Raw genomic sequence first — 27,843 nt, 5'->3', positions numbered from 1 at the left:
GGTGCTAAAAACTAGTTACCAGACTTTCTCGCACTAACAATTCGAAACTTGCCTCATCGTGTTAGATCAGAATCATCGTGTTAGATCAGAAGAAATAACTCGAAGACGCGCCTTTCAAGCTAAAAGAAAACTGCAGAACATCCCGAATAGTAATCACTGCGTTATTCAAAATGTACATTGACGAATTTGGTTAAAGAATGAGCTGGTAAGAGTTGAAGTGCGATGACATTTGACTTCCGCACAAGCATTAAGGTATGTACAGTCTGTTTCGATGGCTTTTCGCTTTTACTTTCGAAAAACCTGTTTTGTTTTTCACTATGAGCAGCAGCATGTTTCATCATCACCATTAGAGTCAAATAGCAGCACTGAAACTGAAAAATAAAAGTCGTTTGATTGAAAGCATTTAGTTTGTACCCAAGAACCAAACAACAACTTTCGCTTTGGATTTGTTTACTATACAAAATACGTATATAATTTCCTGATCTAGATCAGTGTCCCTCATGGAATGTTCCTTGATCGGCTTATTCAAACTGTGTTTGGAAGTTTTTACTGTTGAATGTCATTATTGTGTGTGAAAGTATGTGCATGTGAAACTAGTACTACTTTAAGTATTAAAGTACAGGCGAGAGGTAGTACTGCTTTGCTTGAAGGGTTAGCATGGCGAGAAGTCGAGTTCTTCTTTGCTCTCAGCTTTTTCTTATTTTTCTGGCACTTATCTCAACGCATGTGAGTGAAAATACATTGGGAAGCCTTCGGAGTAGCCCTTTCCACTCCCGGTTGAATTCTGGCGGCCACACAAAGGGAATTCCACCTCAAAAGCAGTATGCATGCCTTTGGAAGCATGTCTGCCATCTTGGATCCTTCCCTCGTGGTAAAGGATATTTTACTTCAAGAGTGCACTACTACTCTGATTTGGAACGTAGTTTTCAACTAATCCCTCTGATTGTTAGCGGCGACATCCAGGGCTCAACACTAACTTTTCAAATTACTAGCCAAGTGGCTAGTGGCATCTTAGATGTTTTTAGATGTTACGACAATTTCAGTCTGTTTACTAGGCAAGCTGGCTGGTGGGAATTGAAAACCACTAGCGAAAACTGAATTTCTACTAGTCTTTGGCTAGTGGGCTACCATTAGTGTGGAGCCCTAGACAGCAGTGAAAATCCAGGGCCCAAAAATTGCGCTGTCTTTCTCAAAACTGTCGCTCGCAACAATTGAGCATTAAGTTGTGACCAGTGTGACTCGTGGTGCCACATAAAGTGTGGTAAGGTTACTCCAAAGCAGTACAGAGAATTCCAACACATGGATTGCTTTAGCTGGATTTGTCCACCTTGTTTACTATCAGTTTTTCTCTTCGCTCATACAACATTAAATTCGACCTTAATTTAACTCATCCACTGACTCTGAGAGTAATGACGGAGCTCATGATGATTCAAATGGCATTTACGTTCTATAAGATAATGAGCAACTGGAAAATAAAAGGAAACACTGTACTGATATCTTACTATGTCATCTGAATATTAATAGTATTAAAAACAAACAGGAAGAACTTGCTGCAGTGATCAGAAAACTAAAGGCTCACATTATTTTCATCAGCGAAAAAAAAAATTGATTCAACATACCCCAGGGTTTGACACCTGTTTACCTGCATTACTAACGAGTGGGCTAGTGATTTCTAAAATTTGCTGGCCCGTTATACAACTTGGTAGTCCGGATCAATTTCCCTCGAGGTCTACTTCTACCCCATACATGCAAATCTTCCTTTAAACTTATTGATCTTTTAAAACGATGAAGAATGGTACAATCACTTTAAGTGCGAAGCATTGGTATAGAGAAGACAGGGGAAGACATTGACCATTAAGTGCAGAGTCTGGGATCTTGCAAAGTTTACGATCAACATGCAAGACAAAAAAAGACACCAGAAGATGAAAGGCTTGTGCCTTCTTCTTTGGTATTATCATTAAAATTTAAACTGTCTTGTTTCTTTACTCAACCATGAACTTTAAGTAAACTAATTATATATAATTTCTTTCATTTTTTCTACTAGCCAGCACGCTATCAAATGTAGTTTTTTACTAGCCCCACCAAAGTTTTACTAGCCTCAGACATTATCATTAAAATTTAAACTGTCTTGTTTCTTTACTCAACTGTGAACTTTAAGTAAACTAATTATATATAATTTCTTTCACTTTTTCTACTAGCCAGCGTGCTATCAAATGTAGTTTTTTACTAGTCCCACCAAATTTTTACTAGCCTCAGGCTACTGGGATAGCGGAGATGTTGGACTCTGATACTGTGATAATTAATTCACCATTCCTGGCCACACCTTACATTGCAATTACAGGAAGCAGGGTGGAGGTGGCATTCCGGTCTATATGTTAATGCTACTACCATGTAGGAGGCTGAGGATCTATGGGACTTTTGAAACCTTTGAACCTCTTGCAGTTGATATAAGAATTGGTTCTACTGACGTGATCATCATTGGCATATATCATCCACCCAAACCGGTGTCAGGTAGTCATCCACTAGGAAAACTACTCCTGGACCTAGAGGTGGAAAATGATTTCACTTGTCTTATTCGTAAAGCTACACGCACAGTGTAGAAATGGTCAATAACAACCTCTACCCTCATTGATATACTGTTAACGAATAAGCCAAACCAATTTAAATGTGGTGGGATCTACCACCCTTCACTCGGTGATCATGCTCTTATTTATGGAATCCTGAAGGAAAAAGTTTAAACCTCCGTGCCAACCTAACAACGTTATAACCTTTCAAAGTTATAAAAACTTTGATTGTGGTAAGTTTTCCAAGGACCTCTCTGAAGCCCCATGGGGTGTTGGAGAAATTTTTGATGATTTGGATGACCAAGTCCATCTTGAAAACTAAACTTGCTCCCGTTAGTATAACTCGACATGCTTTACACTGGTTTGATAATCATCTGACTGGTAGAACTCAGTTTGTCTGCATCAGTGGAACCACCTCTGAGCCCCTGGATTTGAACTTTGGTGTACCACAAGGGTCCATTTTAGGACCCTTGTTATTCCTTGTCTTTATCAATGATCTTCCAAACTGTGTTAAGCAAAGCAAGTTTGTTTTATATGCAGATGACACAGCACTGTTCTTCGCCAGCAAAGATGTAAAGATCATCGGACATGTCCTTCAAGTAGAGCTTAGCTCCTTGAGCAATTGGTTCTGTGATAATGGTCTGATATTGAACTGCTCCAAGACAAATGTCATGGTGTTTGGCACAAGTCAGCGTCTGGCTAAAGCCAGTAGGCCTGTCCTAAAAATGTCAGAATCACTTCTTCTGGTAAAAGATTTTTCTAAATACTTAGGAGTCAATTTTGATTTTGGTTTAAATTTGAACAGGCATGGACACATTGATACTATAGCTTCGAAAGTTTCTCGTAGACTTGGACTCTTGAGTATAATTAGGAAAATAATATAATTTAGTAGCATTGATGTTTGTAAGCAATTGCATAATTCAATCGTTCAACCATTATATGAGTATTGCGATATTGTATGGTCCAATTCAGATAAAACATGCTTGAATAGGCTGTTAAGATTACAAAAACGAGGTGCTCATATTATCCTTAAGTGTAAGATTGGAGCTCTGAACAGCTCTTTAAGGAGTTAGGTTGGTTACCACTAACTGAGAGATGGACCTTCCACAAATGTCTTCAAGTTTTCCGCTGCATAAATGGTTTTTGTTCATCCTACTTAGTGAATTTGTTTTCTTGTAATCTGGATATGTACACAATTATAATACGAGGGGCGTAGTAATATTCCTTTGAATAGGATTTCATCTAAATCAGGAAGAAGATCATTTTCTTATGCAGCCGCTGAGCTTTTTTATGACTTACCAAATCATGTAAAGAATTCTGAATTGATAAGGAGTTTTACTTCAAACTATTGGTTTGAGAAATGATTGTATGTAATTTTAGTTGTATATATATTTAGCCTTTATGCTCATTTATTTATTTAATTAATTAATTAAATTTATTTAAATATAATTATGTATATTACAATTTATTCTGTACACAGCTTCAATGTAAATAAGTGTCAACTTTTTTAATTCTGTGTATAATAAAGTTATTATTATTATTATTATTATTATTATTATTATACTGGAATACTCTTATTATTATTACTCTGGAATACTCATTCCTTACATAACTGACGAGATCAGAGAGCTCATGAAATCAAGGGACTGGTGGCAAAAGATAGCAAGAAGAACAAATAATCCTGATTTGTGGGCAGCCTATAGAAACCTAAGGAATGATGTTAAGAGAGAAATAAGATCAGCTGAATGCACTTACGCCTTGGACCAGATCACGAGCAACCTTAATAATTCAAGCCAGTTGTAGAAGATTATTCGATCGTTTATTCCAAGGAATTCTACTAGTGAGGGATCATTTAGCAAAGATAACTGGACCGTTGCAAATGATTTTAATCAGTTCTTTACGTCTGTTGGCCGAGTTGCTGATGACAAGATTAATTCCCTTGCCAATGATTGCAATTTCGACCTTTCTGCACCTGCGTTTGATCTAGGAATTTCACCAGTGACTGATCAATTCAATTCTAAGCACGTAGATTGTAACAAAGTTGCTCAGATTGTCAGGTCAATGCTAGCTAATAAGTCCTCTGGGATAGACAATATTCCGGTGCGTGTAATCAAAGATAGCCTTCCTGTTATTCTCTCGGTGCTTACATTGTTAATTAATGCCTCTTTCTCTCGTGGAAAATTTTCTAGATCTTGGAAATTAGCTGTCGTGTCGCCTATTCCGAAAGAAGGTAATCACGAAGAACCTTACAGTAATAGGCCTATCTCTCTGCTGCCCATTCTTTTGAAAGTATGCAAAAGGACTGCACTTAATCAAATTATGCCGTTCCTAGTGTCAAACAAAAGGTTATCTACTCGGCAAAGTGGTAATAAGAAACTGCACTCTACAGAAACCTCCTTAATACGAACAACTTATGCTATCTTAAGTGCTATTAACGAGAAGAAAATTATCGCTGTTGTCTTACTCAATATGAGCAAGGCTTTCGACACAATAAATCATGGAATTTTGCTCAACAAACTGCTGGATATTGGAATCTCGCCATCCAGTGTTGCCTGGTTCACCAGCTATCTCTCTGACAGACGACAAGTAGTGTGCATAAGTTCTGCGTTGTCTGATCCTCTACCCGTTATATCAGGCGTGCCACAAGGAAGCGTTCTAGGACCCATTTTGTTTAATATTTATGTAAACAATTTACCTCTTGCCCCCCAGTCCTGTCTTTCTGAAAGTTACGTCAATGACACAAAACTTTACATTTCTTTCCCAGTCCAAGACTGGGCTAAGGCTGTTGTAGATCTTAACGCTGATCTTCTACAGATTCGAAAGTGATGTTTCGCAAACTGTCTTCTCTTGAATCCTGATAAAACTAAGCTTATTATTTATGGAAATCGAAAAAATTTAAATCATATCCGGTTATTCGTCTTTCCCTCTTAGGAAAGGAACTAATACCGGTGCATGTCGTTAAATACTTAGGCGTGACTTTTGACTCAAGCCTTACTTTTCACGAGCATATTGTTAAAACAGTTTCCTCTTGCTTCTCAAGTTTAGCTCAAATTAATCGTGTTAAGCACGTGTTTGACAGATCGACCCTGTTGATAATAATTAACACTTTAGTGTTAAGTAAATTATTTTATTGTTCCTCTGTCTTGTCCAATGCAGCAGACACTAACCTTCTCAAGCTACAAGTGGTCCAGAATTTTGCAGCCTGGATTATCTGTGGTCTCAGAAAATTTGACCATGTGACTCTGCTTCTGAGAGAACTGCACTGGCTACCTATTAAATCTCAGCTATATCTCCTTGACGCCGTACTTGCTTTTAAATGTATGACCGGCTCCGCTCCTACTTATCTCTACTCGAAGGTTCTAACACGTGGTGAGATAAGTGGTTGCACGACCAGAAGCTCCCAACTCCTGCATATACCCCTGTATAGAACTAAATCTGGACAGAGGACTTTCTTTTATCGTACAGTAAGCCTATGGAGCAGTTTAGATGATACCCTCAAACTCTGTAATTCTTCTCATGATTTTAAGCGTAAACTTAGAGCTAAATTACTTGCTGCTTTCCTCTCTCATCACTCTTAGTTTTAACTTTGGCGAACATTTATCAACATTTTAGCTTCCTTAATTTTTCTATTATACTTTTTAATACTGTAATTTTGTAATTTTAGATCATTGTCACCGATAAACCCTCTTTAGGGAGTGTCAATAAAGTTTGTATTGTATTGTACTCTGTTGACTAATATTACTGATGAGATTCATCCCACTCACTGCACAGCAAAGTGAGTTTTAACCTCCTCTTTTCTTGGCCTTCTTGTGATGAAGAGGTTACTCTGGGAATGTCAACATCTTGCAAAAGCAATTAATATTAGGTTTCCATTCAATATTTGACAGTCTTTTGAAACTTGAACCTCTCTTACTGTTTAATAATTATGACAACAAGTTGGAAGAATGCTATCAGGTCTAAGAGAAAGGCATTAGCAAATTATTACAAGGATAGATCAACCTCCAACTGGGATAAGCTAGTCAGATGTTGTAATAAAGCCACAAGACAGAGGCAAAGAGCAATCAAGTCATATTGGAGGGATAAATCAAATCATCTTAAGGAGAACCCAGCAGACTTCTATAGAACTTTTATGCCATTCTTAAACTCAGAGGCGGGCAAAAACACCATATAAACCATGTAAGTGAACAAACTCCAACTAACTTCTACTTTCAACAAACTACTGCGAAAACTTAAAAACTAGTCTCGTCTACGACCTCGTCAGTTGTTGACAAACAAAAACGTTGTTTCACAACGACAGACAAAAACAGCTCCCAATTAGATCTTAAAGTAGGTGAAGAAATTATCAGGAATCAAGATGAGGTAGCTGAAACCCTGGGCAGCTACTTTGCAACGATATCAGTGGGGAGAATGTTAATTCTCTAACCGAGAGTGATTTCACTAACCACCCTTGAAGTGTCTTAAAAATAGCACAGCATTCTATCCAACATGAAGCTCTTGCATTCAAAACTATTCAAAAAGCAGAAGTTCAACAAGTGATGGAAACACTGTAAGCTAGGAAGGCATCTGGTTGTGACTCTATCCCCCCATTTGTGCTAAGAGTTGGAACAGCAGAAATTGCTACCTCACTCACCAATTTATAAAACAGAGGTATATGTGAGGAACATTGGCTCCATTCATGGAAAAAGAGAGAATGGGTGCTGGTCTTCAAGCGTGATGACCCCTTACTAAAGGAGAATTATAAACCCATCACTGTCCTCCCTGTGGTGGACAAAGGTTTTAAGCAGATTGTAGCTAAACAGCTAGTGGGGATATTCGACCATCATCTGGAACAGACTCTAACAGCTTATCGCAAAACTCACAGCTGTGAGACCACCCTAATTAATTTAACTGAGCTCTGGAGACTGGCAAGGGACAACAAAAAAGACTGTGGGAATGTTAACAACTGATATGTCGAAGGCCTTTGACTTGATGCATCCAGCTCTGTTACTAAGTAAACTCAGAGCTTATGGTTTCCAAGAAAGCCTAATCAGACTGTTGTGTAGTTACTTGTGTGACCATTACAACAGAGTGAGTTGGCTTCTCAAAAAAGTTCCCAGAGAAGAGTTAACCGTGGCTGTCCCCGAGGTTCAGCATTGGGACCATTATTGTGGAACATCTTCCAAAATGACTTAGCTTATGAAATTGATCAGAACCTCAGCATATATGCTGATGACCATTAGCTTTATGAGATAATGAAATTGTGTCTACAGTTAATCATAGCCTTAATGCAATTGCCACAAAAGCCTCAGTATGGTATGAATCTATAATCTACTCAAGGGGAACCTTTCCAAATATCATACTATGCTAATCACTAGTAAACAAGTAGGCGATGAGTTTGGCGTAAGGGTTCAAGGAACAGACTATACACGTGTATAGCTTTAAGTTATTAGGTGTGACCATCCATAACAAGCTTAATTTTAGTGAACACTTACATATCACATGTAAAAAAGCAAGGCAAAGGATTGGTGTATTGATGAGATTAAAAAATAGTGCCACGGCTGCAAAACTGCAACTTTTCAAAGCTGCAATACTTCCTAATCTAACTTATTGGCATCCTACATGGCACTTGTGCTGTGTGAGCGACAAAAGGAAACTAGAGCGCATTCAGGAGAGGGGTCTGCGTGCAGTCTTTAGGGATGGTAAATCCAAATATGAGAAGCTGCTGAATTATTCCTACACTGTATGAAAGGAGGCTTGAAGATACAGCATGCTTGAAGCATGGCATGTGTTCTCAGAGCATCAGCAACTTGTTGTCATTAAATAGCACTGGTTACAACTTTAGAGGGGCTGGTTTTCACATACCCAGAATTCATGCGGTAACTTCTGGGAAACATTCATTGAGATATCTAGGACCAAAATTATGGAATAGCCTGTCTAGCAATCTTAGAAATTTACCATCATTGCAATAATTTAAACGACAGATTCATGGTATCAATCTTTCGCTAAAGCTTAAACCTGACTATGAGAACTGCCTATTATGTACCAATTGACATACATACTGACCTATTTCTTTATATTATTTTATTTATCTATTTACCTATTTATTATTTGTTATATACTCTAGTTAATCTAAATAATGTATTATCTTATTGTAAATATCAAGTGAATTCATTATTATTAATAGTTATCTATTTTTATTTTCTAGTATACTTACCTAGGCTAATTGTTTTACATTAAAATTGGTTTTATTTCAGTGTCCCCAATTAGTAGAGGGTTTTGTTTACCCTTGACTAAGTGGCTTATAGCTTTTTTTGACACTATGATAAAGTCATGATGATGATGATGATGATGAAAAATGTCGACCAGGCATTCTTAGAATAATATAAAAGTAGTTAATTGCACATAAGTGATTGATATTTCCAATTAGTATAATTTCAGAGCTGAGCAAAGAGTTTCCAGCAATCTGATTGGTCGAGCGGTTCCTTATATGACGCTATATAAACTGCTCCACGCGGTTTTTTATAAAATGTTAAAATAAAAAGTTAATAAATGTTACTAAAATGTTATGATTTTAGAAATTTCTCTGTTGTTCAGCTCTGAAATTATACTAAAACAATTATTCGCCTCAGGCTCAGTGAATATTGTCGAATAATCCCCTCGACTTCGTCTCGGGGATTATTCAACGATATTCACCTCGCCTTCTGTGAATAATTGTTAATTACAAAGACAAACTCGATCCACAAGCGACTGTCTCTTTTCAGCAATGGTGGAAATTAGCTAACACAATATAAGATTTTCCCTTCAAACCTCTGCGATCATTTTCTCTGAGATTATTTAGTTCTTAATTCTCTATGTTACTGTTTTCTGTTGATTTGTTTGTATATGTGTGATTCATTTAGTTACCCCTTTTTCCAGGATTTTGAGGGAAAAACTTAAGATTAAACTAAGGTACATGTACAAAAGGTAACAATACTTTACATATGTTATAAAAATTTTGTAAACAGTTGAATAAATAAAAAGAATATTGCTTGAATTATGATTTTAAGTGCATACTGAACATTCTTTCATTTCTCTTTGAGGAAAGCCTTGTGTTTCCAATATTTAAAGCTCAGTGGTTTTATTGGCTCTTTGGGCTGCAAAGATCAACATCAACAACATCAACAAAAATTATGCAATGGAAACATTCAGTATAATGTTATCTGTACTTCTATGTGTTTGAATGCAGTTGTGAGTGTTGATTCATTTAAACTGAAAACATACTATTTTGTCAATGCTTGATGTGATGCTATATAAAATTTTCTCTACAACAAGATTTAAATCAGAGTAGGCCATATGCAATTAATTGAACAGTAAATGTCCATGCAAGAGATTGTAAGTGATGTGTGAGAGTACAGTGCAGTCTCATTTTCCTGGTGTTATGAGTTACCAGTTTTTCTAAGCTATAGTGCTTTGCTCAGCAAACTCTGCTATTAGGCACTTCCAGCCAATATTTCTGGTCATTCAAACCTCAGTAAGAAAGCAGATTAATATATAAATAATTAAATAATCCTAAAATTCAATTTTAAAGTGCTGTGTCAATTGTAGAGTCAGTAATATGTTTAAGCTGCTTCTTGGCATAAGTCTGAAATGCAGATTCTGGGTATCATTCTACAATCCCTAACTCACTAGAACTATGAAATATTTTCAGTAGAAAAAATAAAGCAATCTTAGTATATTTCATGTAATTTTACTTCTCCGTGAACCCTTTAACCCCTAAGAATGACTATAATTATGATATAAGCATCTAAGTTCTCCTTACAATATCACCCCTGAATCCCACATTAAGGTCACAAGAATAAAGGAAATGATCACCAACTAGAGAAGTTGTTGATTGTATAACAAATTTTCCATCTCAACATCTTAGGAAATGTTGATAAAGTAGTATAGAGAATATGCATGCTGATCTTTAATTCCTTACATCTCGTTAGAATAATTATTTTTCTATTGTCAATTTTAAGGGCGAGGGAGGCATGTTGGGATTCAATATTGCAATGGGTTCCTTTCTGCACAATGGATATTTCTTGTGGATGACTAGAAAGAGTGTAAGGTAATTCCTCTAATTTGCTATTGTTGTTTACTCCAACAAATGTTCATGTAAAAGTTTCCATTCAGTGCATGGCTTTCTTGGCGTTACACCCCTTGGAAATGGTTGAAATTAACTGTGCCTCATTGTTCAAGTTTTCTTTGCTGCAACTTTCCCACTTTTTACATTGATTTATGAAATAATGTTCCATGTTTTACATTTCTATATTTTCCCTTACACTGAACTCATTTCTATTTCTGAACCTTTTAATTTTCTACAACTCACCCATAAATTATTGCCTAGTGAAAGGAAGTGAACATGGTTTGACATTTTAATGTTTTTTCTATTTAGCTGCATTATTCAGTATTAAAGGTCTTCTGTGATGTCTGAGCTACATGTATCAAAGGTAACAATAATGTGATAATTGAATTTTCTTGTAGGACTGTGTAGTTTAATTTTTATCACGAAGAAAAATGCTGCTTAATTAAGAAATGCATATATATCTTTCATTTTCTGTTCAACGGTATACTATCAAACTACATGTACTAGACTTTTAAACTGGAAAACCCAATTATTTGGTTAATGTTTTACAACCAGCAAACAGAATAGTCATTTGCTGGTACATATTGAGTTTCAAAAAGAAAAGAAGTTATTCTTCAAGGAGAACATTATTTGTTACATGCATTGCATGGACAGTTACACCTTATGTAGAAGTCACAAGGTTGATGAAACTTTGAAATGATACATCTCATACATGTACATGCACCTGACTTTGTGACATTAGGAGCAGCCAATTTAGACAGACATTGATGGAATATGTAATTTTACGCATGAATGAGCAATTCCCCAAAGGAAACTTGCAAATTGTTTTGAATGCCTTTTCGTTTGCTTTTGCAGGATTTTGACATTCCTAGTGTAGCGTCTACATCACAAGAAGGCCAAGAAAACAGGAAACTAAAAGTCACTTTGCTGAGCAGTGAGTGGAGATCATCAACTGATGGAGACCTGTCAACCATCAACAGAGAGCTTGCCATACAGTTGGTTAAACACTCCAATGTGGAAGTTAGTGTCTTTCTTCTGCAATGCAGTGAAGAAGACAGGAACAATGCAACAAGTCATGATGTTCAGCTGGTTGTTGCTGAAACGCTGCCTGGTATGAATCCAGTTGACTGTCTGATGTTTGTCCCAGATGGACATGTCATGGATTGTGTAGTAGGACATGGAGTAACACTTGGCAAACAAGCGCAGGCCATTAGAAAACTTCACCAATGCAAATGGATTCAAGTTGTTCACACTGCCTCAGAAGAACTTGGAATGTACAAAAGCATTTCACAAGGTGAACAACTGCAAAAAATAGAAGTTGAATTGTGTGAGAAGGCTGATCAAGTTGTAGCAATTGGACCCAAGCTGACAGATGCTTACAAGCGTTACCTTCGTTGCAGTCAAAAAGAGCAAAATGTTTTTGAACTGACTCCAAGCGTATTCTCTGAATTTTTGGAGGTAAAGCAAGCCACTGAAGAAAGAAGAACATTCAGTGTTTTAGTCATTGGAAGTGGTGACAGCTGTGAAGATTTCATCTTGAAAGGTTATGATCTTGCAGCTCAAGCAATTGCTGAGTTGAAAGATAAATCCTATCAACTCAAGTTTGTTGGTGCACCAAGAGGGAGAGGAGATGAAATAGCAGATAAGCTTCTTCAGCATGGTATTGATCATAATCAGCTAACTGTTCGCAGCTTCAGTGACAGCAGAGAAGTTTTAGCCAACTTATTTTGTGAGGTGGATCTTGCCATAATGCCATCCAAGACTGAAGGATTTGGAATTAATGCTCTGGAAGCCTTATCAGCGGGTTTACCTGTATTTGTCAGTGGTAATTCAGGATTTGGAGAAGCTCTGAAGGAGGTGCCTTTAGGATCACAGTGTGTGATAGACTCTGAAGATCCTAAAGTCTGGGCAATGGAAATCAAGGCTGTGCGACAGAAAAAGAGGAGTGTGCGACTTGCAGAAACAAAGATTCTTCGTGAAAAGTACCTTGAGATGTACAGCTGGGAAAAGCCCATTAGAAGTCTTGTAGAGAGGATGTACAGTCTCATATTTGGTAAGCTACAGAAAATGATTTTCGTTGAGAGGAGTGAATTTATTGATATCTACTTCTTACCTACTTGTTAAAAAATTAGGAGCTTTGTAAATTGTTGATCATTTCCATTTGAATCAAAGATGATACTGAAAGGAGAAATTAGAAGATAGTGTGATGGGTGAAACGGTTAAAGAGATTTATTTTGTTTAATGATAAAAGTGAGGTGCCTTAAGCCTAGGGAATACATTAAGCCTGTGGTCATCTGCACACCTGCAGGCACATCAGTGGTCATGAAGTTGTTGTTTGCAAGTGTGTGTGTCTTAGATAAACTCTTGATGGGTTATATACCATATTGAATATACCATATTGAATATACCATATACCATATTGAACCGTGGTATTAGGTCCATATGTATCTAATACCGCAGTTCAAAATATATGAACTTCATATATTTCATTGTATCTGATTTATCACTTTCACGGGTTTATTACGAATCAACTTAACGGCGCTGCACTAGTATTGCAGAGGTCAGTGGTTCAAATCCCATACAGGCCTGATTTTTTTTCAGGTCTGATTTTTGCTATTGCTTAAATAGCGCTATCTACTGCGAGGATCGTGCACCATATGTATCTAATACATATGTTCAAAATATATGAACTTCATGTATCTCATTGTATCTGATTTATCACTTTCACGGGTTTATTACGAATCAACTTAACAGCCTGCTCCCAGTTGGCTTGTTAGCTCAATTGGTAGAGCGCGGTACTAGTATTGCAGAGGTCAGTGGTTCGAATCCCGTACAAGCCTGATTTTGTTTTTCAGGTCTGATTTTCGCTATTGCTTAAATAGTGCCATCTACTTTTAGGATCGTGCACCATATGTAAAGGTGATACTGAAAGGAGAAGTTTAGAAGATAGTTACTGTCAGGGGTGAAAGGGTTAAAGAGATGTGACCGGGCACAGGATTTCGTACACTAACGCTTTACCGTTTAACGAAATAATCCGTTTACTATCCGTTTATCATCCGTTTAAAACGGATCATCAAAGCGTTTAAATGCTTTCTTCATCCGTTTAAACGCTTTGCTCATCCGTTTAACGTTTTCGACTAAACGTTTAAAGGGTTAACCTATCCGTTTTAAAAAAAATCCATCCGTTTAGCGGTTACTTGCATCCGTTCAACGTTTTTGAAGAGCAACGGTATAAAACAGTCCCAAGAAGCACCCGTTCAAAATCAATCACGCTTCGATCGAGCGGCTACGTTGGTCTTCGCTACAACTTACTGTTTGCAAATCTCTGGTATGAGAAGGTCTTCGATTAGTAGAATTCTCACTCAGATATTGAGACACGAGAGCTCGCATTACCTTACGAAAACGGAATGATATTCGTTAAGTAACATGAGAAGAGCGAGATTTGTTTTCATGCTTATGCAAATTTATTTCGATAGACGTGTACGGCAAAACTATTTACCGAATCGGTGGCCATTGGGTTTCTCATCTTTTATTTCCATCGATTGAAAGGAAACGAAAATGGCTTTATAAAAGCTATAATTACAAATTACTTTACGAAATCGAACGCTAGATGAAACATGAGCGAAAGAAAGTTGCGTAAGCAAAATTGTTTCGATGGTTAACCGACGGTGAAATCTACAAAATCGGCAGCTACTTTTACCTACGTATAATCCTTTTCTTAAGGTTTTTCACTTGATAGTGCGATTTCATTTTGGTCAATATGTAGAAGAAACAATGTAGGAACATGAAAAAAAAAAAAGACTTCTCGATTCTAATTTTTTTTTTTTTTGTCATGATTGACAGATTGCTTCCTCTGCTTATATTTTATGCAAATTTTCAAACGCATTGCGAGCTCTCCAGTGCGAGACTCGCTCTCGGCTCGCTTTACTCGCCAGTGGATAGCTTAATTGCAGGCTAGTAATTTAATTTTACTTCGTTTTCTACTGGTGTCAGTCGAATATAATATTAGCATGAAACGTCAGTGTTCCGCAAGAACAATATTATTCGTATAATTGTTCGCAACGGTTTCTGTTAGTTACGTGCATGGCTTATCCCGCTGTTCTATAGCCCTCCTGATCCGTTCAAGGGTTTTGTCCATCCATTTTACGTTTTAGGCTATCCATTAATAGATCCTGTTCAACCGTTTAACGTTTTAAGCCATCCGTTTATTTTTTTTCTCGGCCGTTTCACGGTTGACGGAATCCGTTTTTGGACTTTGCCCTACCGTTTAACGCTTTGGATTATCCGTTTAAATGGATATGCAAACCGTTTAAACACTCTTACTACCCGTTTATTATCCGTTTACAAACCGTTTATTTTCAACCGTTTAACGAAAAAGCGTTAGTGTACGAAATCCTGTGCCCGGTCACAGATTTATTTTGTTTTGTGATAACAGTGGGGTGCCCTAAGCTTAGGAAATTATTCTTGGCCAGGGGTCTTGACTTCATGATCACAGCTGCAGGCACATCAGTGGTCATCAGTAGTGGTTTTTTGCAAGTGTGAGTGCCTCAGGATGAACTCTTCATGGTTAAGAAAGAAAATGTATAAACAGACAAATTATATGATAACTATTAGTAAGTGAATTACTAATTTATAGCCACCAAATGTTAAAAGAACCTTATTCTAATGGCATAATTTGTAATTTTGCATCTTAAGGTTCAGAAAGTAGACCCATCATTCCAATTAAGGAGATGAGAGGCCAGCCTCTCTAGTTTTAGGAGATGATCATTCCAGACAATTCACTGGAAAACTGATTTACTATGATCACCATGAAGTTAATATCAAGATATTAATTGATGTCAGTCATCTTGTTTATTTTCAAATGAATCCCAAGCTTGCAGGCCTGTTAAAGCTCACTTCTAGCCCTTGATATTTTTCCAAACCATCCCTTTGCCTTTCCTTTTTTATTATTGTAATTAAGTGACAGGACTGTGTCTCTTACAGCTGTAAAAGGCTCCTCTGGTGGTCAGTCATCTCATTTTTCTATGAAAGATGGACAGTTTCCTCTTCCTTCAACCTCTGCCACTCAAGACAAACTTGTTCAAGTGGAAAGTCACAATCAAAGTGAGTGAAATTTATGGTGAAGAGTTATTATTATACTTGAACTTTTCATGTAAATCAATGTTTATTATTATTATTATTACTAATTTAGAATATTGTATTTCCTTTTATTATTGAGGCTTTAATTGTCCTCAGAGACGTAAACTTTACAATTTTTTTGGTATAGTTGTAATTATTTTATATCTCTTTTAGAATTGTTTAAAAAACGCTTTGCAACTGGTCCAATGAGAAACATAATTACTATTAATGAAACTGTTTGCCTGAAGACCAGTGTTAATGGGATGTATTATATAGCACAACAAAGAAAGTAGCTAGAGGACAGGATGTGGAAAGAAACCAATTGCTGTTTACTACCATAACTGAGTGACTGCTACAATTTTGTGTTACTTCACCCAACCCTCAATCATACTCTGTTTACTATAAAAGTTTATAGTCAGTTACAGCTGCATACATGTACCTGGAAAAGAGAACTTATGAGCTAAATCATAAGGGGAGTCAATCCTTCAAATGTAATTCTGTGATTTTCTATTTTGTACCTGTAGGTTCAGAAGGCAGACCTGTTATTGCTACTAGAGATAAGAGGTCACCTTCCACTGTTTTGGGGGATCACCATTCTAAACCATTGGGAGGAAGACTACTTCGTTTTGATCACTATGAAGGTGATATTGGGATATTAAATGATGCCCATTTTTTTGCTCATTTTTAAGTATCCCAAACTTGCATGCTTTGTAAGTGTAACTGCAGCGCTGTGCAATTAGTTCAGCCAGCGATACAAGTCTTCAGTGACCACCCCGTCTTTTTTCTGTTTCTAGCCACTGTTTTGTTTTACTTTTGCTTTTCACCTGTATTTGCTAAGTCAGTTCCAGTTAGTTTGTAATTGTGATCCGTTGGATCTATAACTTCAAAGTATACAACCTAAAGGTAAGAGCATTTCTTTAGTATTTGGCTTGATTATTTGAGGTTAGATAATTGCATGATTAACCTTTTTATTTTCACTAGAATGTTATCTCAAGACTTTGTGAATAAACTTCAAAGATCTGGGTTTTAAAACTCCTCTTTTTATGTCTATGGGAGGCAGCCACAGCAAAGCTCGCTAGTAGACCACAATATTTTTCAAACCATCCCTTTATTTGTCTTTCCAAAAATTAATGTGAAATCAATAGAAGGGTTTGTAATGAACTGATGTGATATTTGTTTTAGTTCTAGGATGCTCTTCTTGTGGTCACTCCTCTCACTCATTTATGGAATATGGACAGAGTCCTTTTCCTACAGCCTCTTTGACTCAAGACAAACCTGTTCAACAGAGCAGTTACACTCAGGGTTGGTGAAATGTCTAGTTTAAGTTTCTTTACATTCTTTTTATTCTGTTGTTTTAATAAGCAAGGCAAACAAAATAAGAAATGGCTCTAATCTCTTGATTAAAAAAAACAAACTCGTTTCTTACAAAGCCTGAAAAGGCAAATAAATACTTGATTAAAAAATGTCAAGAAAGTAAAAAATTGATGAAAATTGCATAAATTTTTCATCCTCCAACATAAGGATTATTGGAAAGAAAATTATGAACTGCATGCATGTAAGAGGACTATAACCTCCATTTGTAAATGAGGTTCCACTTCCTTTTTCAGATGTACTATGCTGTAGTAACTGCAGTATATGTTTTCTTATAGGAGATGCTTGTACATTTACACTGTACTAACACTTTAAGCAATATTATTATGCTAAATGTGGTTGTTTTGAGAAAGTTGGTAGATTCGGGATGATCTCATCATATTTGTACAGGAAGACAAGAATGGAAAAAATAGAAGAAAATGAAGTTACAGTGGATAAAAATTCAGTAGTGGGGGAATCTTATTCTAATTGTTTAATTTGTTATTTTGCACCATAAGGTTTAAGAAGTAGACCAGTTATTGCAACTGGAGATAAGAGGCCAGCTTCTACTGTTTTTGGTGATCATCGTTCTAAACAATTCAGAGGAGAAGTGAATAAATATGATTTCTATGAAGGTAATATCAAAGATATTACATTATGCCAATAATCTGGTTCATTTTCAAATGACTGCCACACTTACATGTATGTCTTTCAAAGCTCACTAGTGGGCCACAATATTTTTCAAAACCTTCCCTTGGTCTTTCCTCTTTTATCAGTGAAATTAGTTGATGGGGCTGTAATTAACTGATCCGATATTTGTTTTAGCCCTAAAGGGCACTTCTGTTGGTCAATTGTCTCATTCATTAATGGATTATGGAGAAGAACATGTTGAACAGAGAACTCAAACCCAAGGTTAGTAAAGTTTAAAGTTAACCCTTGTTATTATAATTTGGATTCTTCATGTAAAGAGATGCTTATTATTATTATTATTACTGATACTATTATTATTATTATCATTAATATTTTTGTATTCTCTATTATTTTTCTTTGTCTTGAGACCTAAACCTTACAGCTGTTGTATAAAATTATTTCTATTTCTTTTAGAGAAAAGTTAAGCAACTAGTGTAGTGATCCAAAGGGAAACAAATTAAACTGTTTGCTATGGGACTAGTCTGAAAGTGCAATTTTTTAATAGTATAACAAGGAAAGGAGAGGAAGTATTTTGGAAACAATTCAAGTGCAAAATACTTCATCACTTAAATTTCATGCCACCTTCATCCTACCTTCAATTACACTTTTTAATGTGCAACAGCAATAGTAAATCAACATTCACCAATAACATTGTACTGTTACCCTCTGATATCATAGATTTTGCAATGTTGCCTGAGCAGAATACTTTTGTTATGTGACCCTAGAGAAACCAGTGAGAGTGTGTGTACTGTAAGGGAAAAAATCCAGTTAAAATGTTCATATTAAAGTGAGGTATAAGTACAGGCTTTTTGAGTTATGCTCAGATACTTAACAACAGGAGCTTGTTAAAGGTATAGGCTTAAAAAACTGTAGGAGAAAATTTTGAAAGCTGATGTTTTGAGGGTTTTCTGATGACTAAAAGCATAAAACAGACAGTAAATAATAAGTAATGTCACAGTCTTCCTATCTTCTCCTTAAGAACTGCACTTTTCATTTCCATGTACATTTCCTAGCGGTTGCAAGGGATGTGTTACAAATTAAGAAACAGCTACTTTGATAAAGGAATTTTGTTGGAAAATGATGAATCATTTATATATTCCAAATATCAAGTTGCATCAGTATGTAATACGTATTCTATCACAAAGGCCAGTTTGAGCTGTGATTGAAACAAAATATTACAATTATGTCGGTGTTGGTAGCCATGGAGTATTTTAGTGCTTTTACATTGTTGCCTATTCTCTTTTAAACAATGAACTGTCAATCATAGAAAAACAACAAGCCTAGCTCATACATACTGATGAGGTAGACTTGTCAAGCTTATGTGCACATGTGTGCAATTTTGGTGTACATATTTTTTTTTATTTGCATTAGCATGCAATTTTTGGCATGTTTTGGAATTTTTTGTGAAGGTGTAGTCTGATCGTCCGGGTGAGTGTAGTCCTGAGAAGGACTGTTGTCGGTGGCAGTGACTGACGTTTCGACAACCTGTGCGGAAGTCATCATCAGAGTCAAGTGAGTGATTGTTGTCAGTAGAATGTTCTTATTCCAGTTCGTGTGAAATGATCGGTTGGTTTTGCCGTGATGTTATTGGCTGTAAGACTCAAGTGACGTAAGTCGTTCGTGATTGGTCTGTTTCGGTCTGTCGGTAAAGCTAGGTTGTTCTTTTTCGGTCGTTTGTGATGTTTATGTCGTGAATGAGTCGTTTGTATGGGGCGGGTAGTTGTTGACATCTGTTTAGGGGAGTCTGTTCTAAGTTAGTAAACCAGCTTTCCAGAGTCAGTCGTTGAAAATAGTCAGTGCTGTAGGTTAGGCATTGCGCAGAGTCCCAGTCAATGTTGTGGTTGGTAAGTCGATGGTGTTCAGCAATGTGATTGCTGACATCACCTTTCCTCGTCGCCCGTCTGTGTTCAGTCAGTCTTGTTGTGAGGTTTCTGCCAGTCTCACCGATGTAGGAGGCTTGGCAGTCGGAACAATTGATCTTATAAATCGTTCCCTGTCTGTTCCTCGGTTCGTCTTTGTCTTTAACGTTGGTTAGTAACTGACGTAGTGTGGTGATGGGTTTGTGGGCGACGCGGATATTGAAGGGTAGTAAGATGCGCGAGATGTTTTCAGACATACCTTTTATGTACGGTATGGTTGCTGTAGTCGTAGGGGTTGCGGTGTCGTTTGTTTCGGTAGTGGTAGTGGGTCGGTGAGTGTTTCGTCGGATGAAGTCGTTGTTGTAGTTGTTCTTCGTAAAAACACGGTGAAGGTATTTGTTCTCGTCGGATAAGCTGTCTGTCGAGTCACATACTAGTTGTGCGCGTCGTGTTAGAGTTCTGATAGTTGTGGCTTTGTGTGATGTAGGGTTGTAGGATGACTCGTCTAGTAATCTGTCGGTGTGTGTCGGTTTCCTGTAAACTGTCGTTCGTAATGAGTTGTCGTTGTGGCTTACCAGGCAGTCTAGAAAAGGAAGTTTGCCATTTTCTTCGACTTCTCTGGTAAACTGTATGTCAGTGTTTTGTTCGTTAAGGTGGTTGTGGAATGCGTCAATTTCGTCGTGTCGAACGGCGGTGAATGTGTCGTCAACGTAACGTAACCAAAGCGGTATCGTTTGTCGGCAAGTCGAAAGGGCGCGTTCCTCGATGTTCTGCATCACAATTTCTGCTATAACAACAGAAACTGGAGACCCCATGGCAGTGCCGTGTAACTGTTTGTAGTGTTTACCGTTGTACTGAAAGTAAGTAGACGTTAGGCAAATGTTTAGCAAGTCCATGATGTCGTCTGTCGGTAGCGGTAGTGGTTCGGTAGATTTTCGGATTGCAGTCTCAGTGCATTGTAATGCTAATTGAAGTGGAATACTTGTGAACAGTGATTTCACATCAAATGACACTAGTTTGTAGTCGTCAGGTATCTGAACAGTCTTGGTAGCGTTAATGAAGTCTTCAGTGGATTGTAGTTTATGTCTGGATTTGTCGGTTAGCGGTTGTAGTATTGTCGTCAGGTACTTGGATAGTTGGTATGTGGGAGAGCCACAGAAAGAAACAATAGGTCGCATCGGGAAACCAGGTTTGTTTAGTTTCGGCAAACCGTAGAGTTTCGGTGGCTGTGGTACCGAGCACCTCAGTCGATAGTACCGTTGGTTGTCAAAGGCGTTCGTTTTCTTGAGTGTCAGTAGTTTACTGTTGAGTTTACGTTGAAGGGCAGGAGTTGGGTCACGTTTGAGTTCTTCGTAGGTTCGTTTGTCGTTAACTAGTGCGTCCATTTTGTCGTGATAGTCAGTGATAGTCACACGAACTGGAATAAGAACATTCTACTGACAACAATCACTCACTTGACTCTGATGATGACTTCCGCACAGGTTGTCGAAACGTCAGTCACTGCCACCGACAACAGTCCTTCTCAGGACTACACTCACCCGGACGATCAGACTACACCTTCACATGTTACCCCCGGGTTCAAACCATTTACTGCATTTGGAATTTTTTGTTTGGTCAGTGTATATCTGAGCGGTACTGTACATTGTTAATAAGTTACCACATGATTTCTTGTGAAATGGGCTAGCTGGTGCAACTGTGTGATTACCTGAAAAATTTAAATGTTCTTCTTTATTTCAAGTGGCATTCAAAATCATGTGATTACCCAATTAGCATACAACGTTTAAAAGCCTCCTAAAAATTAAATATTAACCAAGTAAAAAAAAAAAAAAGTAGAAAGGTGATGAAAAGTAAAAGTTTATAGTCTGTGACAGATGCATACTTCGAAAATAGACTAGATGAATAATTACCAAGCTACAACATTTACAAACTAATTTAAAAGACAAAGGGGAACAAAATAACAGACAAAGGAGGTATACAAGATCTATTTCACTGATTGACCACCCTCTTATCTTATATCAGTGAGACAGACTGGAACTTCACCTCAACTAACCAAACACAAATAAGGGACATTCATCTCAACTTCCTTCACCTTTTCATTTCTGTTTATGGCCAAAGATGTGTACATGTTTCTCTGTACAATGTCATTCATTTTCAAGCTTAATGTGATGGGACAAGAAAAAATATCAACAAATGGATATTTTTTATTCAATACCAGATTCAGAGAGCTACACTTTCTTAAAATGAAGAAAACTGATATTTAGATCCTGTGAGTGAATAGGTTTATAGAGCTTTACAGTACTACAATTGTTGAAGAAAATCGTGCAGAAATTAACTCATCAGATTTAACGCATTGACATGTTCTTAACTAAACTGTATGAGCGTGCTTCAACTATATCAGTGGCATGTATTATGGTCTTGTTAAAAAAAATAAAACATTCATATCAAATGAAATAATGGGCCGTGAGAATTTTACTTAATATTTTGATTTCTTGTCTTGCTTTTTTCTTTTTTCCGTGTATATTATTTATGAGTGATTACATGAATTCTTGATTGTGTAATTTGGTAATAATAATCACTTGCAAATTATTCAGACCACAAATTGCTGGGCAAGAGCATTGTCTGTTAATCTGAATAAAATTACCTGTCACTATGCTCAGTTATACCTAATTATCATCTACGCAAGAAATCATGTGTTTACTAATTATTTATGAGTTAGACACCTCAGAAAAAATTATGGAATGCTTACACATATAAAAAAAATATGTAGGACAAGTGTAGTGACTTTGCATTGAGATAGCCCCACAGTCCTTATTGACTTGTACAGGGGCCCTCCATAGCGACATTAGTTATGTATTCGAATACTAATTGGTTTTTTTCTTAGGAGATAACTGCGCCGATCAAAGGGTTTAATGATATCATATCAACGTCTTGATTTTCAGTGTCTGAGATATAAATTGTTACCCGAAACCGAAGGCTAACGTAAATCATCTCCCCGAAGGGATTAACTCGGAACTTCTCCTAGCAATTCTAATAAATTGTCTTGTAAACAGTTTATAAGAACAAACAAGCTTATCAGCTTGAAGGCGTTACTTTGGAATGAGACCAAATTCTCCAGTCTAATTCAGAAGGACAAGTATGGCATTAAGTGGGGAGAATTACTAATTGGATCTTGGGGTAATTTTTTTTTTCACCTCAAGCTATCTTGCTCAACCTCACTTGCTCAACCTCAACTTGCACTTTGTTGATATCATATCAACAAAGTGCAGTAATAGCTTGGTCAGTCGATTACTGAGTTTTATTTTTCTTCCCCATATCCGTGGAATTCACTCTCTGATAGCCTAGAGAAACATTCATCATTTTGCATGGACCAAGACTGAGTTAGGATTACTACTAAGAGCAGACCATTATTTGTAGGTAGATATTTTTCAGGAACCAAGAGGGGCTGACAGGTGATGGAGAGGAAGAATAAAGTGCATCGAACGAGAATTGTTTCAAAGCATGCTACAGGAAACAGGGAAAAACTTCTTTGCATTTGTCTTCGTGCTGTTTCGGGTTGCTGCTTTTTCGTTCGTCTCCAATGACTGAGAGCCTGGAAAGGGCTTAATACGGAGTGAGGAGGGGGAAGAGGGCCAGAGAGTCACGGGAGAATTTGTGTGTCTTCTGTGAAATGACTCATTCCCCTGCTCTATCGTTTGCGTAAGCGGGTTCCTATTCGTGGCTCCTTACTGACTAGACAAATTTCTGTTATGTAGATAATTAATCCCATAAGGGTGTTACCTGGTTAGTTTATTATTACAAGTAATATATAGATTTAGCTAAGCCTTAAAGCGGAGCTCGCATTTTTTTTCCCGCACGTCTCGTCAACAAAACTAAAGCTCCTACTATGGATAAAGTTAGTGTTAATATATATTCATCTCGAACCCAGTCACCTCAGCTATGTACAAGTGTAGCGCACGCGATGTGCTCAAACGCTCGCTGGACAAGACTAAAGCGGCGGCGTTGGCGTGCCCGCGGTACAGTTGACCGCGCATGCTGAAAGTAGCACCTTGTACGGACACCCGTACGGTCATAAGACCAACTTTTTTCGGCTGGATGGGTTACTACTACTATTTTGTTTAATTATGGAGCTACGCTGCGCGCGCTACGATTATAAACAATTTTTGGATTCGGTTTTTGTGATATGCGGAATAATCAAGGTCGAGCTAAGTGTTATCAGCCTCAGCTTTCGGCTTCGGCTGATAACACTAACCGAGACCTTGATTATTCCGCATATCACAAAAACCGAATCCAATAATTGTTTTATTGTATATTCTTTTAGTATTTTCCGAATCTTTATCTTCAAGTAATTTCTCAATTTCTCGCTTGGTCGATGAAGCGAATCGAGAAGCCATTCTTCCTTCGCTGTCTGAGAACTTGACATTGCTCCACCGGAAATCATGCATTGCGCGCGCAACCTACAGATTATTCACTAATCTGTAGGTTGCGTTATTTCCCAGAATTAACAGTAGGCGTTTAGCCAATGAGAAGACAGAGGGTGACTACAATGTATAATAATAAGATTAACATGACAATCTTAAATTGAACCTTTTAGATTACCCGGAGCAACTTGAGAAGCTGATCAGACGAGAGTACAAAGGCACTGTACTGTGTCCCTTCCCTTGGTGTGAAGATGAATTGCAATTCGAACTGTCCAAGATCTTTACAAGACTGACGATGGTTAGCCGGGAGATAGAACGAACAAAGTTAACAAATGACATCGTCCAAATGACTGAGGTCTATAGACCAATTAAGAAATGTGACTGCAAACAGAAATGTGAATGTGAAAATGAAAAACCAAGAGTGGTGTTGATCGAGGGGCTACCTGGGATGGGAAAAACCACCTACTGTCAGAAGCTTGCATATGATTGGTCAGTGGGGAACATTACAACTGAATCTTCTTTTCCTAAACTGGACTTACTTCTTCGGCTGACTTGTCGTGACATAGAGACTGACAACATCGAGGCCGCTATCGAAGCTCAGCTACTACCAATTGATGTAAACAAGAAAGACAAGGAAATTTTTTTCCAATTTATTCGCCGAAATCAATCTAGAATTTTGTTGGTGCTGGACGGCTTGGATGAATTACGAAATGATTTGTTTGAAAAATATTTGCCTTTGATTAAAGGAAAAGCATTTCCTTTTACCTTTGTTATGTTAACTGCTCGACACGAGGTAGGGATGAAAGTTCGACCACACTGTGACGCGCTGTTTGAGATTGTAGGCTACACCAAAGACGATGCCGACAGTTACATCAAGAAGTACTTCAGAAAGCACGAGAATCCAAGTCTTGCTGAGGCATTGATCAAGGAAATAAACAAGGACTCACAGCTCAGGGAATTGACTGCCAATGCACTGAACACAGCTCTTCTGTGTCTTGTTTTTGAAGGTACAAATGGAGTATTACCTTACAACAGAACCATGTTGTATATTGAAATTGTTAATTGTGTTCTTAGAAGATATCGTATAAATAGATCAACAAAAAGAATCTCTTTGGACGACAAGAATCTCGTAGAGGAGTACGCTGACCAGCTAAATCAGTTAGGAAAGCTGGCCCTTAAAGCTCTGCTACAAGATCAATTAGGTTTCACTTTAGAGGAGCTGAAAAATCAGTCAACCGAATTTCTTGATCTTGGATTTCTTTCTCGGCAGGCCAGTAAGAGCAGAGACAAAGCGAAACCGACTTACGCTTTTATCCACAAGACTTTTCAGGAATATTTCGCCGCATTCCACATGGCGCATGAGTTGCTAACTGCTGACGGGGACAAGACCGCCCTGCTGAAACAACTTAGTCCTATTTATAGGTACTGGCAGGTGTGGAAGTTTCTCATCACAATGGCAGCAAGTAAAAGTGATGATACAGCTGCCTTATTGGTTTCGAGTATATGCGATTCCTTTCAGCATGAAAAACCTGACCAATTCTCTAGCGATACTAAATATTTACGTTACGTATTTGTTTTTGAAGATACTAACTATGATTGGGAGTTAGAGCAACCGACATTGGTACGCTTTCCAGTTGACGAGCAGTTTTCGTTCTTATTGAAAGTAGTTGATGCTATTATTCAATGTGAACAACCTAAAAGTGAACTTAAACCTTACCAAATCAAGATGGCCGGTACGCTAGCACGCTGTTTTCCCAGGAATAGAATAACAGTGAATCATAGTGGTTCGGGCATTACCTTTAACTGTCGATTTCCATTCGTTTTCTCTGAATATCTAAAGGCCAACTGCAAACTGAAGACATTAGCTTGGCAAAACGACGTATCAAATGCAAAATTAGACGAATCAGTAGTAGCAGCACTTGCTGATGTCCTAAAAACAAGTCACACTATGTCGCACTTATATTTGACGGACTACTCGTACATCATATCACTAACTCCCGCTCTTCAGGAGAATCACACGCTAACGCATTTAAATGTGCGTAAAGCCAGACTAAGGGATGAGGGAGCCAAAGAACTTGGAAAAGTTCTCCAGTCAAATGACACTTTGACCCATTTGTGCGTAGCTGATAATGAGATAACACCTAACGGAATTGAAGCTTTAGCAGAAGGTATGAAGTCCAATAAAGTATTGGAACACTTTAATATCGGGAAGAATGGGATTGGTGATAAGGGAGCCAAAGCACTTGGAATACTTCTCCAGTCAAATCACACTTTGACTTATTTGTGCGCAGCTGATAGTGAGATAACACCTATCGGAGTTGAAAACTTAGCAGAAGCTTTGAAGTCCAATAAAGTATTGAAGCACTTGAATATCGGAAAAAACAACATTGGTGATAAGGGTGCCAAAGCACTCGGAATACTTCTCCAGTCAAATCACACTTTGACTCATTTGTGCGTAGCTGATAATAAGTTAACACTCATCGGAGTTGAAGCATTAGCAGAAGCGTTAAAGTTCAATAGAGTGTTGGAGGACTTGAATATCGGACAGAATGACATTGGTGATGAGGGAGCCGTATCACTTTCGCAAGTTTTGGAGTCTAACCGAACTTTAAGGTGCTTAAATGTGAGTGGTGACAGTTTACATGTGCGTATTGGTGGCTGCGGGATGAGAGTTATAGTACACGCTCTCCTGTATAATAGTTCGCTGACTTACCTAGATATTCATGGACATGGTTTTAATGACTCATCACTAACAGAGCTTGGAAAGGCTCTTCAGTCAAAATGTTCTCTGACTCACTTATGCCTGGGGATGGAGAACTCTTTTCCCGCATCCGCATCTCGCTTTGGTGATTCATCAGCAGCAGCGTTTTCAAAGGCTCTTCAGTCACATGACACTCAGCTGACCCGTTTAGATCTACGATCTACCTCAATCGTCTCATCATGTGTAATAACTTTAGCAGAGGGTCTCAGGGTTAATGGCACTCTTGAACGTTTAGATTTGAGTCAAAACTACATTGAAAATCGAGGCGCAGTAGCTCTTGCACACGCACTGAAAACAAATCAAACCCTGACGCATTTGCAGCTGAGAGAAAACCATATCGGTAATTACGGAGCTAATGAATTTGTAGAGCTTCTTCAGTGCAATAAGACTTTGATGTTTCTTGGCTTGTTATGGAATTGTATTACTGCGTTAGGAATAGACTTCTTCAAGGTTTTGGGCGGCCGATTGGAATCGCGTCTACAAAATAATGTGGGTGGCCTAAAGTGGATTAGGAATTAATGAGCGTTACCTGCCCGTAGAATTTCTCTCACTGTTATTATGTTGGCCCAAAACAGAACTAAATGAAAATATTTCACTTTCGAAACTAGGGAAAGAAGATGGTTACACGTACATACAGAGTACTCTGAGACACACTACTGACCAACTGAGACTATGATCATACAAGCATCACATGATAGCGTAGCGTAGACTCTAGTTTTGGTGTACCATAATAAGAATTTGGTTTTCGGTTTTTTGCTTCCAAATGTGAGACCCATCCGTGCGCAAATAGGTAAATAATCATTTTATGTTTCTGTGATTCATGAATTAATCTCAAAACACTGAAAAAGGAGACACTGATAGTGTAAGAGCTGATTCGTTAAGAAATCTAGTTATAGTTGTTTAGTGATAGAATCTGAGCAATGCTATGTTGACGACGAGTCAATCTTTGTGATAAACTTATCAGCTTCGGGAAAGCCAATAAATGGAAATTGTCTCTTAA

At 37.7% G+C, this 27,843-nt stretch overlaps 1 protein-coding gene across 3 annotated transcripts; it reads left to right on the top strand.

Moving 5' to 3' along the window:
* The first annotated feature begins 47 nt into the window (after positions 1–47).
* LOC111346170 (uncharacterized) lies at positions 48–27,843 on the top strand. 3 transcript variants are annotated; one of them, XM_088728246.1, is made up of 11 exons: positions 48–252; positions 10,541–10,629; positions 10,957–11,011; positions 11,503–12,700; positions 15,631–15,750; positions 16,290–16,406; positions 16,948–17,067; positions 17,634–17,750; positions 17,941–18,027; positions 24,256–25,089; positions 25,353–25,487. In XM_088728246.1, exons 3-11 carry the CDS (start codon positions 10,988–10,990, stop codon positions 25,358–25,360), a joined length of 2,625 nt encoding a protein of 874 aa, XP_088584372.1. In that variant the 5' UTR covers positions 48–252; positions 10,541–10,629; positions 10,957–10,987; the 3' UTR covers positions 25,361–25,487. The 3 variants fall into 3 exon arrangements, with proteins under 3 accessions (XP_088584372.1, XP_088584370.1, XP_088584371.1); XM_088728244.1 differs by having other exon boundaries at positions 24,256–27,843; XM_088728245.1 differs by lacking the exon at positions 10,541–10,629 and having other exon boundaries at positions 24,256–27,843.

Source organism: Stylophora pistillata, chromosome 7 (genome assembly GCF_964205215.1).
Source record: "Stylophora pistillata chromosome 7, jaStyPist1.2, whole genome shotgun sequence".
In the NCBI taxonomy this organism is placed as follows: Eukaryota; Metazoa; Cnidaria; class Anthozoa; order Scleractinia; family Pocilloporidae; genus Stylophora; species Stylophora pistillata.
The sequence above is the reverse complement of the archived record's forward strand: the minus strand, read 5'-3'. Positions and strand labels throughout refer to the sequence as shown.